Source organism: Patagioenas fasciata, chromosome Z (assembly GCF_037038585.1).
Source record: "Patagioenas fasciata isolate bPatFas1 chromosome Z, bPatFas1.hap1, whole genome shotgun sequence".
Lineage (NCBI taxonomy): Eukaryota > Metazoa > Chordata > Aves > Columbiformes > Columbidae > Patagioenas > Patagioenas fasciata.
In genome coordinates, this window is record NC_092560.1 from 73,381,796 (window position 1) to 73,400,213 (window position 18,418).

The 18,418-nt window shown below is 47.6% G+C and overlaps 1 protein-coding gene across 1 annotated transcript; it reads right to left on the reverse strand.

The window, feature by feature from the left end:
* Positions 1-7,779: 7,779 nt before the first annotated feature.
* LOC139826564 (uncharacterized) lies at positions 7,780-9,821 on the reverse strand. Its single transcript, XM_071802705.1, has 2 exons — positions 9,084-9,821; positions 7,780-8,922 (listed from the first exon to the last, which is right to left on the reverse strand). The coding sequence occupies exon 2, from the start codon at positions 8,833-8,835 to the stop codon at positions 7,780-7,782; it is 1,056 nt and encodes a 351-aa protein (XP_071658806.1). The 5' UTR covers positions 8,836-8,922; positions 9,084-9,821.
* Between the last annotated feature and the right edge of the window lie 8,597 nt (positions 9,822-18,418).

Below are 18,418 nucleotides of genomic sequence, written 5' to 3' on the forward strand. Positions count from 1 at the left end.
CACAAGAATTTGAACTGCATAAAAACAGTCTTGACACGTGCAGTTCACTTGTTTTCCCTGATAAGAGCAGAAACTGCCCAGTTTGAGATCTTGAGAGACACAACCAACCACTCCCACAAGCGCTTGGTCTGGTTCCTCCCGTAAGTTTCAGTTTTCAGGCACCATTTAACTGTGTACAATGTACTTTGGAGCATCTCCTGTCACTCAGATGTCGAACAGAGGAACATGCACAGAGCTGCGGACAGGCAGTTTTCCTGTTTTTGTGTGTTTTCTGCTTGCAGCATTTCTTGCCCAGCACCTGGCAGCACTTGGTGAACTGCAGAGCACGAGGAAGGTGGTGGGGTTGCCAGGCAAGGAACAGCAACCAAGTCGCAGCACCTTGACCGTGACACCAATATTGAATGCTGAAATTGTGGAAAGTGTAATGGGGAAAGGTTGTGATCTGTTCATAAATACTCTTTCTGGAATCCAGGATCTCCATTGGCTGTTGGCAAAGGCAAAAAAGTCTTGAGTAGACAAGATTTTTTTTTCTGACCTACTACTCCTCATAGGGTTTATCAAATGTTGCACTGTTCACAGCCGCAATTGACCCCAAAAAACCTACATCATCACCACCATTCAGAAAAATGTGTGAGGAGGAAGGGGCAGCAGAGAGAAGCTGTTATAGACCAACCCTAATCCCTGTTCCCCATCCCCCTGCACTGCTCAGGGTGGGATGGAGGAAGAGGAGCCAGCAATGAAATTGAACCTGGGAAGAAGGGGCTTGGGTGGGAAGGTGATTTAGATTTTGTTTGTCACCATCTAACTCTATTTTTAGTTAGCAATAAATCAGTTTTCCCCAAGTTGTGCCTGTTTTGCCTGTGACAGCAATTGGTCTGTGATCTTCCTGTCCTTATCTCAACCCATGTTCTTTCCTGTCTTATTTTTCCCCACCATCCTGTTGAGGAGGCGTGAGAGAGTGGACAGCTGGTGGCTGGCCAAGGCTAACCCACCACAATGATGTATACAATATATACACATACAGAATTAGGAATTAGTGTATAAATGTTTATAAATGTATATTTTATTTATTTATACATAGATACATTATACACTGTGCTACATGATATAGGTACTACTACCTTACACAATATAATAGATAACACACACACATTTATCAAGATACAGAAATATACATAGTCCTAAAAGCAAAGGTATAAAATGGGTTGAACACGCTTTAATAAGAGCTGATGGAATGAGTAGGCCAGGTCAGGTCTTGCACTTCACCAGGCTGCAGAACAGGGACTATAGGTCCAATGGGGGAACTTTGAAAGGACAGAGGGACACCAAAAGGGTGGTGGGCACAGACAAGTTGCCAAGGGCTATGGACCCTCCTAGGAGGACACCAAGAAGCCCTTGGTGCAAATCCTGTCACGTGCAGAGACTGATCCTGAGCTGGATCAAAAAGGAATAGACTTAAAGGGAATCCGCCAAGCAACCATGTGAACCAGAAGAATCAGCCGATGGGCTTGTGAACCACAAACTGGATTTGGAGGTAAGTGTCACACACAGGGGGTGAATGGCTGGGGGAGTTGCCTTTGCCCGTGGTTGTGAGGGATCTTCTAACTGCCTGTAAGACCACTATGGGTGCACCTTACCATAAGGTGAAGCAAAGTGTGAGATCAGCAAGAGATTCTCTTAAATGCCATGTGAAACAAGGTAGTTCTAATTTGCTGCTGGTAATAGTAGAGTGGGGCTGTTGATACTACCACCTGTCTCAAACAAATCTTCGTCAAACTCTAGGCAGGTTTGTGCTGTTCTTCTGTTCACAAGAGAAAACACTGTTTGGGATGGACAGGTAGCAATACATGGCTAGAGGGGGCAGAATGTGAACACATAGGTAGGAGTTCCAGACAGTGATTTCCTCCTTGTGAAGCAGCGAACGCCCCTGTAGAAAGTCAGTCTTTCAGTAATTTCAGGAGACGGGGATCCCAATGTCTTTCTTCTTCATTGACTCAGGTTGGATGACTTACTCCAGTAGTTTGTTTTTTCAGTGAGCACCTCTGAAGGTTCTCATCCAGAGTCCATTCCCATGGATAGAAATCCTTGGGGAGCTGGGGGTGGGGGAGAAGCCAAATCAGTATGTCAATAGGACATGATACCAATTTTCATGTGCCATCTGTTCTACCCCTTTTCCTATGCAAGCTATTCATAATCCAATCACCATATTGTGAAATGACAAGTCATGCAGTCCAGGAAGACCTGTGCACTTCTCTTTTGAGAAAATGCTTGTTAAAAATCAGTCCTTCATGTTCATGCATGTTTCCCCGGAGTTCCTAGAAGTGAAAGAGGCATAATCTAATGGAGGTAATGTCACTGGTGTAGTTTCTCCAGATAGAAGGACTGTAACACGGGTACATAGTGTAACTGAGCTTACAAAGAGTGATTCCTATAAGCAAAGTTTTGTGTGGCATATTTTTGACTGTAGTGCTAATGTGTTGAAAGTGAAAATACCAATGTAAGATTAATTGCCAACAACAGTCGAAAAGGGTGTCTCTTCTGTTATAATGCATTCTAATGGAACAGTTCCACAAGGAGGGCTGATGGTTCAGAAGACAGGGATGGGTAGTTTTGTTTCTCTGCCATGGACAAAATGCGAGGGACATGATAGTTTGGCATAGGGAAGATGAAGATGAAAAAAAATCGTGATAGACTATACTGAAGTTTCCCTGTCCAATTTTACAACTGTTTGCAACTTTAGAGGCTACATTTTAATAAAAACTATGAGGAAGTCTAGCTTCCAAGTGGCCTACAGCTAAGCCATAATGGAAGAGACCAAACAGCTCTTTGCTGATGCCAGCATTTCACTTGGAGGCGTAGTAAATAGAAACACTCAAGTCAGCACTAGCCTGACTGATTGACTGTTAGCAGCAGCAAAATCAACGTAACAAAATCTGGAATGGGAATTTCTTGTGCAATCACACCCTTTGGTCTGGGAGGCCTTGTACAGTTGCTGAAGAAACTCACTGCTAGCACATTCAGAGACCTGCACTGACTTGAGACCAGGTCACCAGTTCGTCAAATGCTTTCTTCGTACAGATATATTGAAAATCAATGGTTCACCTTGCCAATCTCCTTCAGTGGCCTGGACCAGACACTGCAGAAGGAGGTGTGAAAACCCACGTAGAGTACAACTGTGTGAAAAAATACCCTGGAGAAAGTTTTTGTCACCCCTATCAATTGATTGTTGTCTTTGTGCTCTGAAAGGTGGGATTTATGCTCCATGCAAATTCTTTATGTGTCTTTATGATACACTTTCTTTATCATGAAATGATTTTCTGCAGTTCCCAGGAGAGTTCTGCTGTCAAATGGTGCCTGGGGTAGACAAACACAGTGGATGTATTCCATTCCACTGGTTTCACATTTATTGCTTCTGAATTTCACAGTGTGTTCTCATGATCCTTATCTGGAGAGGAACTGAGATTCAGTTGCCCTCCTCTCTAGCCTGTGTCCTTCTGTTGGAACTACATGACCCTCCCCTGCAATTTGTTTAGGAAGAACCTCATGTGCTCTGCTCCTGAATGCTCATCTAGGTCAGGAATGTTTTGTGGGAGGAACACACAGGGTGACGATTGGTTTCTGGGGAGCAGAAGCAACCATTCTGGATGTTTAGAGGGGCATTCCCTAGTTTTGGGATGGACAACCTCCAGCATCTATCCTGTGCTCTCAAGCCAGACAGAGTCACTCCGAGCAGTGAAATCCCAGACACGATTGGCCTTTGGCTGTGGGGAGGAAAAGTCGGTAGACTCCCACTTCTACACAGGATTGCTTCCTTCTGGTATGAGTAGGGCAACTCTGTTTTGCTTTTTCCTTGCAGAACCTTTGGAGATCGACGTGCAACCGTGTGCTGTGGATTGCAAGTTCACACCAGTTTCTCTGAGCAAAGTTCAGGTCAGGTGTCCATCCTGCACCCATGTTGCTGAGTGAGACAGCTTTTCGCTGTGGCGGGGCTTGTTGGGTAGACAGATGGGTAGAATGACGTTGCTGACTTTCTGCAACCATATTCTGTCCGTGTTCAGCATTTGCCATCTACCCTCAGCACGACTCTGAGGAAGTGGATCTGATCTAAAATTGCTTTCTCCACAAGACAAGGAAACAATGACTGTGCAGACAGTTCAACTCCTAGCAGGCCACATAGAGAAGCCCCAAATGCAATCTGACCCAGGAGGATACAGATTGAGAAGTCCTGTGGGAGCTGCACCCATATAAATCCCATGCTGGGCTCTGAGGAACAAAGTTTTTCCTTGTCTTTAAGGTACCATTTTGTTTCCCTTTGTGCAGAAAGAACATTGGGGATGTGTATTTCCTTCCACACATATCATCCATCTACGTGAAAACACTTATACAGGCATACCAGGAGAGAGTATTTTTCTATCGAGCAAAGCTTATTTTTATCAGTAATCCCTGAGACATCAGTCCAGCACTGAAACACAGGTAATCTCAATTTTCACTACGGTGCAATAACAAGACGACTCATCGGAGTAGTCACAAGAAGTGCTTTCCTGGAGGAGTCCCTTGCACAGGAATGATTTCTTGCTGATCAGTCTGTACCTGGCTGGGTCCCAATTTCCACATCCTATGTAGAATCCGGGGAACATGAGAACTGATCAGGAATTCAGGAAAATGATGGCTGGACTGGACTGGGCTGGGCTGCCTTTGGCAACTTAGGGCAATTCTCTCTCAGATGGAGGAGGTCCAAGAATACAGTGTTACTGTTCAGCCTTGTGAATGGCCTCTTCAGGCCAATTTTACAGACATTGAGAACAGATTTCTGTTAATCCATAACTTGCAAGAACACATGCAGAGGAGTACTAAGAATTGTGTTCTCTATTGGTTTGCTTGGCTTGGTTTTCTCTTATTTGAGTGAAGGGCCCTTCTTTTGTAAATGCAATACCTTTTATTAAAAAATATGAGCACTCCTGCCACGTGTCAGTATTTTACCTGTGTGAATTTTATCCGGGAACCTACTCTCTCATACCTTTGAGCAAATGAGCTGCTCAGCCTTTTCACGAGTGGACTTTGAATGGCAGAATCACAGAATGGCTGAGGTTGGGGGGAGGCTCTGGAGACCACCTGGTACAGCACCCGTTGTTTGTATTTTTTCTGTGAGGTGTTTAAGAGCAGCATGATGTTAAAAAGAAATTGCTGAACCAGAGGCAGATGCTTTAGGAGGAAACCTATCGAGGTCTTCAGGTGCTTAAGCACAGGAGCCTGATGGCATTTGGGATGCCCTGGGTTATCTTGTCTGGGCTGGTGCTGCTGCCTGAGAAGACCATGAGCCCCTCTCACTCTTCCCTCAGGTCTCCCTGCTTTGCATGGGATTTTGGGTGCTCTTTTATGTCAAAAATGCTGGAAAAGCTGCCTGTGTTTGGGCCCTGGAATCTTAACCTTCTTGCAGGTAGTACAGCTCAGTCTTACCCTGTGTCTTCATTTCTTTCCTGTTTTTACAATGGTATTGGTTTCCATGGTGTTGAAAGCCTTACACAGTTTATGTGCCGGGACTGCATGGAGATTATGGCAGTAGCATTAACTTTGCTTTAGGTGCCTGGCAGACATATCTGTCTTGTGTCTTTCCCAGGGTCTAGACCCTGCAGTTTGTGCAGGAGGATGGTGGGGTGCCCGCACTGCCTTTGCCTCCTGAACCTTCTTTGCCTTGGGCAGGGGCGGCTACCAGGAGAAAAGAGGAGGGGAGGAGAAGAGAGTGTCAAAGGAGAAAGAGGAAACAAAGGCAGAGCCTTGGGGAAAGAGACCACAGGATGCAGGGAGAAGCACAGAGGGCTGGAGGAAAGGGTGAGGTAGGGAAGCATGGGTGTACAGGGAAGAGAGTGTTGAATGCAGTGGAAAACAGAACAAGTCTGGAGGGCAGTAATGCAACAGGAGCTGGGGCTAAAGGAGACGGTGCAAGAGCTGCCCTGGCAGTATAAAACATAAAGACAATGGCAGGAAGAAATAAATAGCCTGAAGGCAAAGAGGGAGAAAAGAGAAATTCCTGGTGTGTGTCCCTGTATGGAGATTTGATGTGGAGGGATGAAGGGATCATCAGGATTTTATACGGTGGTTTTTGTAGGATGTGAGGAATGAGGCCTGAGAAATAACGCAGCCAAGGGGATCAAATGGTGTCACTCAGGAGTGGAACGGAGATGTGACTGCTGCATCTCTTTCAACGGGTGAAATGCCAGCATGGATCTCAGCTGGGAGAAAATGGACGAGAGGGTGTGAAATTCCCTCACCTCAGCATGGGCCAAGCAGCGCTTTGCTTCTGGCACTGTTAACATCACAGGTCGAGGGCCACTGCTGCTGACCTGACTGCGTCCCCTGGTTACCTGCCTTGTGGGCATGTCAGGATTTTTTACCATCTCACTGCCATCCTACCCTTGATCCATACGTGCGCTCGTGTAGCTGTTGGTTGCCACTTTCCTCCCTGACGCGGCTGGCCAAGTCCAGGGATGCTCTGTTGCTATGGAGTGCAGCAGAACAGAGGCGAGAAGGGATGTTTTGGATTTCCATTTGTGAATGAGCACAGCAGTGATGTCCGTAGCATCAGAAGCAAACATATAGATGTAAATAGCACTGCGTACCTCAGAAACAAAGGACTAAACACCTGCGTCCATATGCACCAGCTGTCATTGACAAGAGGTCAAGGGAGGGGCTATAAGTCCAAGTCATGGATGCTTCCTTCCACCCTCTGCTGGACAGGCTGTGAGTGGGAATTGCCCACCTCAGAAGGCAGAAATGACAGAATTCCTGCTCTTACTCTCAGATTTTGGATTGTAGCACAGCCCAAACAAGAAGACTGTGATGATTAATAACCTCGTAGGAGTTCAGTGGTAAGAGATCTTGGCATGACTCAGGCTTTCAGGACGAGGCCCTCCATTTCACTGCTGCAATTTCCCTTTTGTTTTGCTATTTAGTCCAATCTGTATGTGGTTTGGAGTTACAACAACATAACAAGTCTCTGTGAGTCTTGCATTTGCCTGAAGGAACCACTGTAAGGAAAGAAGGGGAATGTATGACCAAGGATTAATGAATCAGTGTTGCTCTGTGCAAGAGGCAGAAATCAAATTAACGTTTCCTTTTGCTTTCTGGTTCTAGACACTGTGTTATTTCATAAATCTGGCAGTTGCTGTAAGGAGGCACATGGCTCACAGCTCCCTAATTAGTTTCAAGTTTGAGAGTGTTTTCAGGGATAGAGGAAAGGGACCTGGGGGTTCTGGTGGACAGCAAGATGACCATGAGCCAGCACTGTGCCCTTGTGGACAGGAAGGCCAATGGCATCCTGGAGTGTATCAGAAGAGGAGTGCTTAGTAGGTCCAGAGAGGTTCTCCTTCCCCTCTACTCTGCCCTGGTGAGACCACATCTGGAATATTGTGTCCAGTTCTGGGCCCCTCAGTTCCAGAAGGACAGGGAACTGCTGGAGAGAGTCCAGTGCAGGGCAACAAAGATGAAGAAGGGAGTGGAGCATCTCCCGTATGAGGAAAGGGTGAGGGAGCTGGGTCCCTCTAGCTTGGAGAAGAGGAGACTGAGGGGTGACCTCATTAATGTTTATAAATACGTCAGGGGTGAGTGTCACAAGGACGGAGCAGGCTCTTCTCGGTGACAACCCAGCAGGTTGGTGCCAGCCATGGTTAGTGTGGAGACAGGGAAAGGCCCCAGGAGAAAGGGAGAAAGCAGCACTCAGAAACTGTGTCAGGGAAACGAGTTTATTTACTTTTGCTTCCACTAACGGAAGCTGGAACCCCGCTAGTGCCTCCGGCGCGGCGGCCTCTTGCGGGGCTGGGGAGAGTCCTGGGGTCCTGCGTTCCTCCTCTTTGGGGGGCGCCGGGGCCCCCCAGGCGAGCGGTCCCTGCCTTGGCCGGCAGCGGAGGGGCTGCGGCTGCAGCCCTGGGCAGAGGGACCTGCCAGTGCCACCTGCCCCGGCTCCTGCTGGGGCTGCTCCTTCTGTGCAGGCCCGGGCGCAGAGGGAAGGCAGCTGGGAGCCCTGGGCAGAGCGGCCTCCGACGTGCTGGCTTCATCCTCCACGTCGGAGCCCGCAGGGCTGGTGGGGGCCAGCCTGGGGTCAGGAGTCCCCACACGGGAGCTGCTGGGGCTGGGGCTGGTTGCGCGGCCGTAGTCCTCCTCCTCGGCCCCGTAGGAGCACAGCAGTCTCCAGGCATCCTCGCTGCACCGCTCCACGATGACCTGGACGAGGCCACGCACCAGCGGTGCTGCATTTTCCTGGAGCTGGGGCTCCATGCGCTGGACCAGGGCCTCCTCGTCCAGCCCGTGGCAGCACAGGGCGTACAGGATCATCCTCTGTGTTGCTGCCGCCAGCCACCACTGCTCCTCATAGATGGCGTTCAGCTGCACGCTCAGCCAGGGCAGCACGGGCTCCAGGAGCTGCTGGTGTTGCCGGAAAAGCCCTGCCCAGACCTGGGGCAGGAGCCCGTCCACGGCCGCCGTGTCCTCCGTCTCCACAGCCCCCTGCTCTTCCGGGAACGGCGTCCCCATCACAAAGAACAGAGGGGACCGCGCGGGGCCAGAGCGGCTGCTGCTGACGGGGCGGCTGGGAGCTGCGCTGGCCTGGCTGCTGTCCAGGGATGGCTGCGCAGGGGACATGGTGACACACAGGCACTCATCTCCCTGCACAGAAATCTTGATCTCCTCCATGTGGCCTCTGCAGAGTGGGCAAGTTGATGTCCTCTTAGCCCAGCGCAGGATGCAGCCCACGCAGAACTGGTGCTGGCAGGGCCGCACGAAGGCGACGGCCTTCCGAGGTTCCCGGCAGACGGGGCAGCTCCACGCTGTCTCACTGGCCATGGTTGTGCTGTGCAGCGGGTTGGGGAGAGCTGAGGAGGAACAGCTGCTTCCCCTGGCTGGTCCCGGTGCTGCCAAAGGGCTTGAGCACTGCAACAGGAGAGAGGCCACGGTCCTTGGCTGTCCCGTGGAGGAGGGGAGGAAAAAGGAGCAAGGAATGCCCGGGCAACTGGAGCAGGACACCCTGACGGCTCCGCCAGCCCCATCGGCCACCCCACAGCCAGCCCGGGGACGTTTCCCGCACAGCTCACCTCCGCTGCTGCAAGTGTGTGCCGCGGTGCCCGGCTGCCTGAAGCAGGCAGGGCTGGGGAAACACGGGGGATGGCTCTGGGATGCGAGTGAGAGCTGCCACCAGCAGCCCCCAAAGCACGGCCCAGCACCAGGAGAAGCCTCGCTCTGACGTCCACGCCTCGCAGGCTGCTCGGCAGGAGTCCAGGCACGAGCCAGGCTGAGCCAGGCTCTGACGGCGCCCGCAGATAAGCACCGAGAACGTGAGGTCACAGTCCGTGGCTCGGCGATGTCACAGTCCGTGGCTCGCTGACGTCACCCTCCACCGCTTGGTGATGTCCAAGCCGTGATGCAACCCTGCATGTGCACGACAGCAGGAGAAAAAAGAGCATCTTCTTTATTGGCTTTGCTTCTACGTTTCCCTGCTGCCCAAGCTTGGTCACCTGCAACATGTGTCTGTGACTTGCTCATTTAGTTTTAAACACGGAATTTTTCTTCTCTACAGCCTCACCGGATGGGTGGTGATAGGCACAACAGCACTGTGGTTCTAGCTGTAGGGCTGCACAGCTGTTCTGCATTCTCACGAAGAAGCGGAATGGTTGCCTTGGTGCTCTCTGGCTGGAGGGGAATGATCTACCCAGGGGTGTGTTCTCTCTGCAGGCTTTTTTGGCAACCGTTGTTCCACCTGCATGTTTACAAGGACAGGCCTCCGTCCAGAGAACGTCTCTAAAATAACAAGGCAGTGTGCAACACGCCAGCATCTAGGCCACCTGAAGAAGTTCAAAAGCAAATTTACAAATGGTCCCCACAGGGCTGGCTTTAAGCTGTGCTTGTCTTCTCCTTCTGCCTTACACTGTTCACATTGAAAAGCTGTCCCGACTGTGTGGAGGCTTCAGAATTGGAAGAGTACTGTGCTCGCAAGCTTCAACCATTGACGCCTTCATCTCTGACAACATGCAAGTACTTTCCTGATCCTTCCAGCTACAGAAGGGTTTGAATCAATAAAAATGTGTATGAACTCTACAAATCCTACATTTGTGTGGACTGTTTGAAAAGCCCAAGAAGTCATATCTGAAGTCCTTGAATTTTCCTTGTGCACTATTAGTGGTATCTTCAGGTACTCCAACTTCATAATGACATAGTCCTGAATTCAGTAGCTTCATTACAGTCTTCTGTTGCTCTCATCCCATTCTAAGACACTCTTGAGGGTGGACAGATAACAGAAAGATATGCACAAAAGCAAAATTCCAGACAAAGGACCGCTGGTAGTTTTCAGTTGAGGAGAAGTGTGGTTCTCTCACCTGTTGAACAATGTGGCAATTACAGAGACATGGTGGGACAGCTCTCATGGTTGGAATGTGGTCATGGATGGCTATGCCCTTCTCAGGAAACACAGGCCAGCCAGGCAAGGTGGTGGAGCTGCTCTTTATGTGAGAAGGCATACTGTCCAGGGACGGATGAGGAGTGAGTTGAGAGTCTGTGCGCGAGAATCAAGGGGCAGGCTGGCAGGGCTGTGTCACGGTCCATTCGGTGATGGACTTGTGATGGTTTGTTTACCTTGACCTCAAAGCGCAAAATTAAGGCAACCAAAATGCCAAAGGGTTATCATTCAATCAAACAGTGTTACTTTATTATTTTGCGCGTAAAGCGGCACGCAGAAGAGGAAGTAGAGAAGAAGGGAAAGAAAAAGAAAGGGGGGAAAAAGGCTTGGTTACCAGCAAGGGTCCAAGACATCCCTATGGTCCCAGGTCCCAAACAGCATGCTGCTGGTACTCTGTCCTCTGTCGTAATCCGTGATCCTTTTGTGGGGAGATCTCAACGGTGTCCATTTGGGAGTCATCTCTTATGCTTCTTCACCGCCCCTTGCTCCCATAGTTTGAGGCCAACCTCCGCCTTTGTTTCGCAATCCAGGCTTAACCGCGCAGTCCCGAAAAATTTCCACTCTGCGTGCCAGGACCCATCTGTGCATGCGTGGCCTCACATTCCGGGGTCTCTCTCTGGTCCACTGGGTGACAGCAGGACCCTTGGTGAGCTTCTGGGCATGCTCGTCTTCGTTGGCCTTTGTTGGAGGAAGCAGGTGGGGACAAGGTGTGACCGAGGCTGCAGGTGAGAATCCATCTTCTGGATGACAGCTATTGTCCCTGGGTCGAAGAGACACACGTAACAATCACTTTTAGGAGGGGGCACTGGTTTAGCTGAGGCAGCAGGCGAATTCCACAGAATAGCCATTGTTAGCAGTAGCCCCCCCGAACTGGAGAAACAGTGCAACACAATGCTTCTCCTCGGGCTTCTCTCCAAGTCGTTGTCCATGCGTTCTATCTGTCAGGGCCTCAGTTCCCTTAGTTCCTGATGACCTTGTTTCAGGCAAATACTGCTCCATCTTGAGACCGACTCTTACAGGGTGATACTGTTGTGGGTGTCTATGACACCAGATCAGGATGAGGAAGTTCATGAGGCCTTCTCCAGGCAGCTGAGAGCAGCCTCACAATTACAGGCCCTGGTTCTCCTGGGGGATTTTAACTACCCTGATGTTTGCTGGAAGGACTGCTCAGCCGGGCACCCACAGTCCAGGAGGTTCCTCCATTGCGTTGATGATACTTCCCTCATGCAAATGGTGGAGGAGCCAACTAGGTGAGGAGCACGGCTGGATCTCATCCTCACTAACAAGGAGGGTCTGCTTGAAGTGGTAAAGGTTGAGGGCTGCCTTGGCTGCAGCAACTATGAGATGGTGGGGTTCCGGATCTCATGTGGAAGGAACAGAATACCAAGCAGGATCACAACCCTGGACTTAATAGGGCAAACTTCGGCCTTTTCAAGCAACTGCTATGGGAAATCCCATGGGCAAGGCTGCTTGAAGGTAAAGGGGCCCAAGACAGTTGGTTAGCATTCAGGGACTGATTCTTCCAAGCTCAAGATCAGAGCATCCCGACAGGTAGGACATGCAAAAGAAAACCAGGAGACCTGCTTGGTTAAACATGGAAGTGCTGGGCAAACTCAAGTGGAAGATGAGAGTTTACAGATCAAGGAAGGAGGGGCTGGCCCCTTGGGAAGAATATAAGGCTGTTGTCAGAGGATGTAATGAGGCAACTAAGAAAGCTAAGGCCTCCTTAGAATTAAACCTGGTGAGAGGGGTCAAGGACAATGGAAAGAGCTTGTTCAAATACATGGCGGGTAAAAGTACCACTACAGTCAGTGCAGGCCCACTGATGAATGAGGTGGGTGCCCTGGTGACAGGAGATACAGAGAAGGCAGAGTTAATGAACGCCTTCTCTGTATCTGTCTGCTCTGCTGGAGGCTGTTCTGAGGAGCCCTGGACCGCTGAGGCCCCAGAGGAAGTCAGGACCATGGGGGAGTCTGCCTTGGTGTCTAGTGGAGTGCCTCAGGTGTCAGTACTGGGGCCGGTATTATTCAATATATTCATCCATGACTTGGATGAAGGAATAGAGTGCACTGTCAGCAAGTTTGCTGATGACATGAAACTGGGAGGAGTGGCTGACACGCCAGAAGTCTGTGCTGCCATCCAGAGACCTGGACAGGCTGGAGAGCTGGGCGGGGAAAATTTAATGAAATATAACAAGGGCAAGTGTAGACTCTTACATCTGGGCAGGAACAACCCCAGGCTCCAGTATAAGTTGGGGAATGACCTGTTAGAGAGCAGTGTAGGGGAAAGGGACCTGGGGGTCCTGGTGGACAGCAGGATGACCATGAGCCAGCACTGGGCCCTTGTGGCCAAGAAGGCCAATGGTACCAGGGGTGTATTAGAAGAGGGATGGTTAGTAGGTTGAGAGAGGTTCTCCTTCCCCTCTACCCTGCCCTGGTGAGACCACATCTGGAATATTGTGTCCAGTTCTGGGCCCCTCAGCTCCAGAAGGACAGGGAACTGCTGGAGAGAGTCCAGTGCAGGGCAACAAAGATGGTGAAGGGAGTGGAGCATCTCCTGTATGAGGAAAGGCTGAGGGAGCTGGGTCTCTTTAGCTTGAAGAAGAGGAGACTGAGGGCTGACCTTATTTATGTTAACAAATCTATAAAGGGTGAGTGTCAGGAGGATGGAGCCAGGCTCTTCTCAGTGACAACCAATGGTGGAACAAGGGGCAATGGGTTCAAACTGGAACACAGGAGGTTTCACTTAAATTTGAGAAGAAACTTCTTCTCAGTGAGGGTAACAGAGCCTGGACCAGGCTGCCCAGCGGGGTTGTGGAGTCTCCTTCTCTGGAGACATTCAAAACCTGCCTGGACACATTGCTGTGTAACCTCATCTGGGTTTTCCCATGTTCTGTTGTGAGAGGGGCGTGTTTGAGGAGGGATGGATGGAACAGGTAACTGGAACTGACCAACTGAGGATCAGCTGAGTATCCCATCCCATAATCGTCTTCCCCCCTATATGAGAGGGTGATCACGAGGGTCACTCTCTCTTCGCCCATGGCCGGCATCCAGAGAGGACCCTGTCTGTCTGCCTGTGATGTACAGGGCTCAGTCCCTGCATCCCTGCAGCCAGGTTCCGGTTTGCTGTGCAGTCCCACCCATGACTTCAGGGGCCTGAGCTGCACCTGCTGGAGCCACCAGCTCCGCACACCCAGCTCCGCTGCTGGAGTGACACCAGCTCCACATCGAGCATTCGAGATTGGTTTTGTATATTGGGTATATATTCTCTATTTATTAGTAGCATTAGTAAAACCCTTTAAAACTCTCCAACTTGAAGCCTAAGTCTCTTTTCCTTCCTCCTTATCTTTCATATCATGTTTCCGATCTAGAGGAAGGTGGTGACAGGGGGTGAGGGGGTAACGGAATATCTGCCATGGTTGATTGCCACTTTGCCTTAAACCTTGACAACTACTGAAGTGGAAATAAAGAGCTCTGCCATTACTTTTCATTTCTATAAATAGCTTCACCCAAGGTGTGGTATGTGGATAATAATTTAAAATAGCACTTTTGAATGACAGTTACTTAGGTATCTCCAAGCTGCTTAGATGTAACTTTTACAAAAGAAAATATTAGGGTATTCTAAGGTGATCGCAAAAATTCTAAAAGGCCAGAGGCACAGTTAATCTGATTCTGTCATTTAAATTAGTTCTGCCTCTTCCCTCTACAAAGTATTACACCAGCAACTAATTACCCAAGTCTTAGTATCTGCCATCAAGGTGTGCTCCTCTTTATTTTCTGATAGCCATGTTAGATTTGAAAGAATAGGCACAATACAACAAGAAAAACAAGGTGTTCATACATAATGGTGTCACACTGTTAATGCTCCATTCAAAGGGGACCAAAAGACAGAGTTTCAGACTCAAATACCAAATAGAGGAATGTTAACACTATGTAAGTTGCAAGTAAATTCAACAAAGGCAATAAAATTCACCCCAAGTAATTATATTACAGTGAAGATTCAGCCAAGTCCTAGATGTTGTATCAAAAAATGACACAATGGTTATGTAGAGGTTACCTATTTTATATTAGTCAGCGTTTAACTCTCTCCGACAATGCTGGAGAAAGCATTCAATGCTTTTTATTTGAATGTACACTTCTTGTGATGGATGAAACTTACTTGCACTCACTGAGAATGCAAGACCCTTGCCTGCAGGGGAGGTAATGTTTCAGATTTTTTTCAGTCAAGATTCTATCAAACTAACCACAAAAATGAAGTTTTTTTCCTGTTTTTTTTTCAGCCTAAGTCTTCCTTGGACAGGGATAATCAAGGGTCTGGAGATTAAAAAAAACTACATACGATAGGTGCAAAGATCAATTAATGGGATGTTTCCAAAATGAAGAAGGTGATAAATGGACATGCTACATCTCAAGAGTAAAACAGATGAAAATCACTCGGCCAAATGCAATCTGAAATTAGTGAAAAATTTTTAGCTATTGAAGTGAAACTCTGAGATTAAACTACATATATCGTGTACCTCTGCAATTCAAAGATGGGTATTTTTGCTTCTTTGTATAGGATTTTCATTCACTGTTGTTTGTATAACAGGTGCTGGACTCCCTAAACCAGGAAAACTCTTCCCACAGAGCACACAGTGCTCTAGAATGACCAAAGGAGTGCTGGAGCCTACTTCAGCCACCACTGGTTGATGCTTCAACCACCATGTGGAGGTTCGTAAGTAGATACAACAGCTTTCAGAAGTGTCCAGCTCTTCTCTTTATTCACTCCTACACACCTTTTAAGAACAAACTAATGTTCTCAGCCAGAAGAGAACTTTTGATCATTCGGGAGAAGAGCAGAGTTCCAATTCCTTTTTCAGTGCTAGTCCTTGACAAGAATTATATTATGGTTGGGTTATAACTTTTAATCTGAATGACAGTCTTTTGTTCCATTTCTACACTAACATGTAAAGTGTAAATTTTGCAAAGCAAAGACATAAATAATCAAAGAGCAAGAGGATTTCAAGTTATTTTTGCTGGCTCTCAAACACAGAAGATGAAGAAGTGGAAGTGTATGGCCTTTAAAGCTTGTTTCTATGGAGAGAAATGAAAATGCCCTCTGGAGAGAAGAAAAACAGAATCTAAGTGGTGTGGCTTCTCTTTATCGTGGTGCTTATGCAAGATCCTCACTTCACAAGACATGTGGAAGCAATATGCTAACTCCTCCAAATGGAACTAATGACAAATTAGATGCCTGTATCCCCCTGAAAAAGTGAAAATGCAGAAAATCTGATTGATCATTTTGAGTTTCACCATCATTAAAATCTTTCTGAGGAGTAAGTGACTGCATATTACCTTCAGGCATGTGCTGGACCAGCAGATCAAACAATCTGGGACAATGAAAAACTCCAGTGTCCAAAGCAGGGATCAGCTGTAGCTGACAGCCTGTTTAAAACATTGTGCAGTAGCCCAGCACTTACTATACTTACTGTACTTTCCATTTAAGTGCTGTTTTGAAGGCAAGCTGTCATCCCTTTCAGACAGTCATGAACAGAGTATCTCTGCTGCACTGCGTTAGGTAGTCTTTTAAATATGGCAGACGTCAGTTTAAGTATTCTCCTTGTTGCTGTCATTGGTCCAAGTTAATGTAATCCTGTTAAACACAGAGAAGTTCTTAAAAATGGAGATATAAATATAGATATGTATCTTGATATCTGTAGCAACCCATGCTAAACGATGTTGACAAGGAAAGTTTAACTGAAGACACAAAGCACATATTTACATATGATACCACTTGTATTGTAAGGAATCTCTGTACAATAGTCTGAATAAATATTAACCTATTCCCCTAACGCAGTTAGAAAAAACGTACTGTACAAATAGGTAAGTGCTAAGTTTTAATTTCTGTTTTTCTGTCGAATTGCTGTCACTGAAACTTCTCAGTCCATCAGGGTTCTTCAAGCTCTGTCAGACAAATAGAGGACTGATCTCTGGGGCAGAGAACATTTCTTACTTATTTAGGTGAACAACACATAGTAAAGGGATTAATTCCTTTACTGATTTTCCCCTGCACTACTTTAATATAACCAGTAAAGACAGCGTGTGCCTCAGTAGACTGCTCCATGCTCTAATAAATATATCATTTCCTTTATTTAGGCTATGTGACCTTTCCTCTCATGGAAATAGAATGTGAGTATTTTCTCACTCTATCATATGTAGTTACAGCACTGCAAGTAGAAAATAAACAATTTACACTAAAAAGTCCACATGAGGATCCTCCTCTTTAGTGATCACTGCAGTGCGAAAACAGATGAAAAACACAGTACCTCCACTCAGTAGCCTGTACAGTGGCATTTCAAACTGACCTCAAGTATATGATGGCACAAATGTTTTCCTGTGTACTTTTGTAGGTGTGCTGGTTTGGCTGAACTGAGGTAATTTTCCAGGAGTTTAGTCACTTTTCTTACTGATAGTTAGCACGGTCCAGCTGTTGCTCTCTGCACCTTTACTGAGCTCGCTGTGCTGACAGTGCCCATCTACTGCAAGCACGCATTCTAGTGCCCGAGTATTTGGTCTGTATTGTTTTAATTTTGCTACTGTTTTATTAAATCTGTTTCTATTTCAACCCACGAGTCTTTCCTTCTCTTTCCCTTCCTTCAATCCAGAGGACAGGTGACTGAGCAATTCTTTTGTTGTTTAGCTGCCAGCCCAGTGCTAATGGCAACTGTTAATTTGGCACCAAACATGTTAATTTTGGCACCTAAACATGAACGTCTCAGTGTGAATTTGGAGTTAATTTGGTGCCTAAACATGAATAGCTCATCTGGGAGAGTTTCAGACTTTTCAGTATGAAGGAATTTGTATAGTTCTGTTGATAGAGAGCTAGACTCACAGTCTGAGAGTTTTTGGTTTGAGTCTGGCAGCAGATTTTTAAACAGAAAGTTGGATTTTATTGGATTTGTCACAAGCATTCATTATTTCAGTTCGGGTGGTGTGGTTCTTGGACAGAATGCTATGGAATTTGTTTTTACAGCTGTGTTCAAAACTATACTGTGTATTACCTTATTTGCCATACAAATTACCTTACTTGCCATATGCAACATACATTGTTGGTTTTGAGTGTTTTTTTACCTATGGACGGCGGGTTAAAGGTGCTGTGCTGTTTAGTATTAGGCTATAATACCGTAAAACTCATTTGAGCGGGATCGATGGCCTATTTATATCCATTATATTCAATGGTAGTGGGCAAAGTGCCCAGTGAAACAGGCACGGCGGCTCCAGCTGCCTCCTCCGGGCGCCCTGCAGTGGACTTTGTGCATCATTACACCTTTGGTTTTGCACCGAGTCCGCGACCTAATCACAAAATCACAGAATCATTGAATGTTAGGGATTGGAAGGGACCTCAAAAGATCATCCAGTCCAGTCCCCCTGCTGTAGCAGGAACACCCAGATGAGGTTACACAGGAAGGTGTCCAGGTGGGTTTTGAATGTCTCCAGAGAAGGAGACTCCACAGCCCCCCTGGGCAGTCTGTTCCAGGCTTTGTCACCCTCAGCGTGAAGAAGTTTTTTCTCAAATTTAAATGGAACCTCCTGTGGTCCAGTTTATACCCATTTCCCCTTGTCTTGTCATTGGTTGTCATCGAGAAGAGCCTGGCTCCATCTTTCTGACACTCACTCTTTACATATTTATAAACATTAATAAGGTAACCCCTCAGTCTCCTCCAAGTTAAAGAGACCCAGCTATGGGGAATAAATCTCCTTATAGCTTCCCCTTCCTCTCCAGGGTAATTCCCACAGTTTCTGAGAATTTTGAATACCCATGGGATGTTTAAACCATCATGTTCACATTGTTAGGCTTCCTGAATGTGTCCCAGTTCCTGGTCTTGCTGAGGGCAGAATGTCAGTGCAGCTCAGGGCACGGCAGCTGCTGCAGCCATCCTGACCCCCACTGCAGCCCCATGACAAGTACTGGAGCTACCCCAGTCCCTGTGATGGGCAC

Bases quoted from the DNA above. Each gene is read 5' to 3' on its own strand.
- LOC139826564 (XM_071802705.1), bottom strand. From the start codon at position 8,835: ATGGCCAGTGAGACAGCGTGGAGCTGCCCCGTCTGCCGGGAACCTCGG.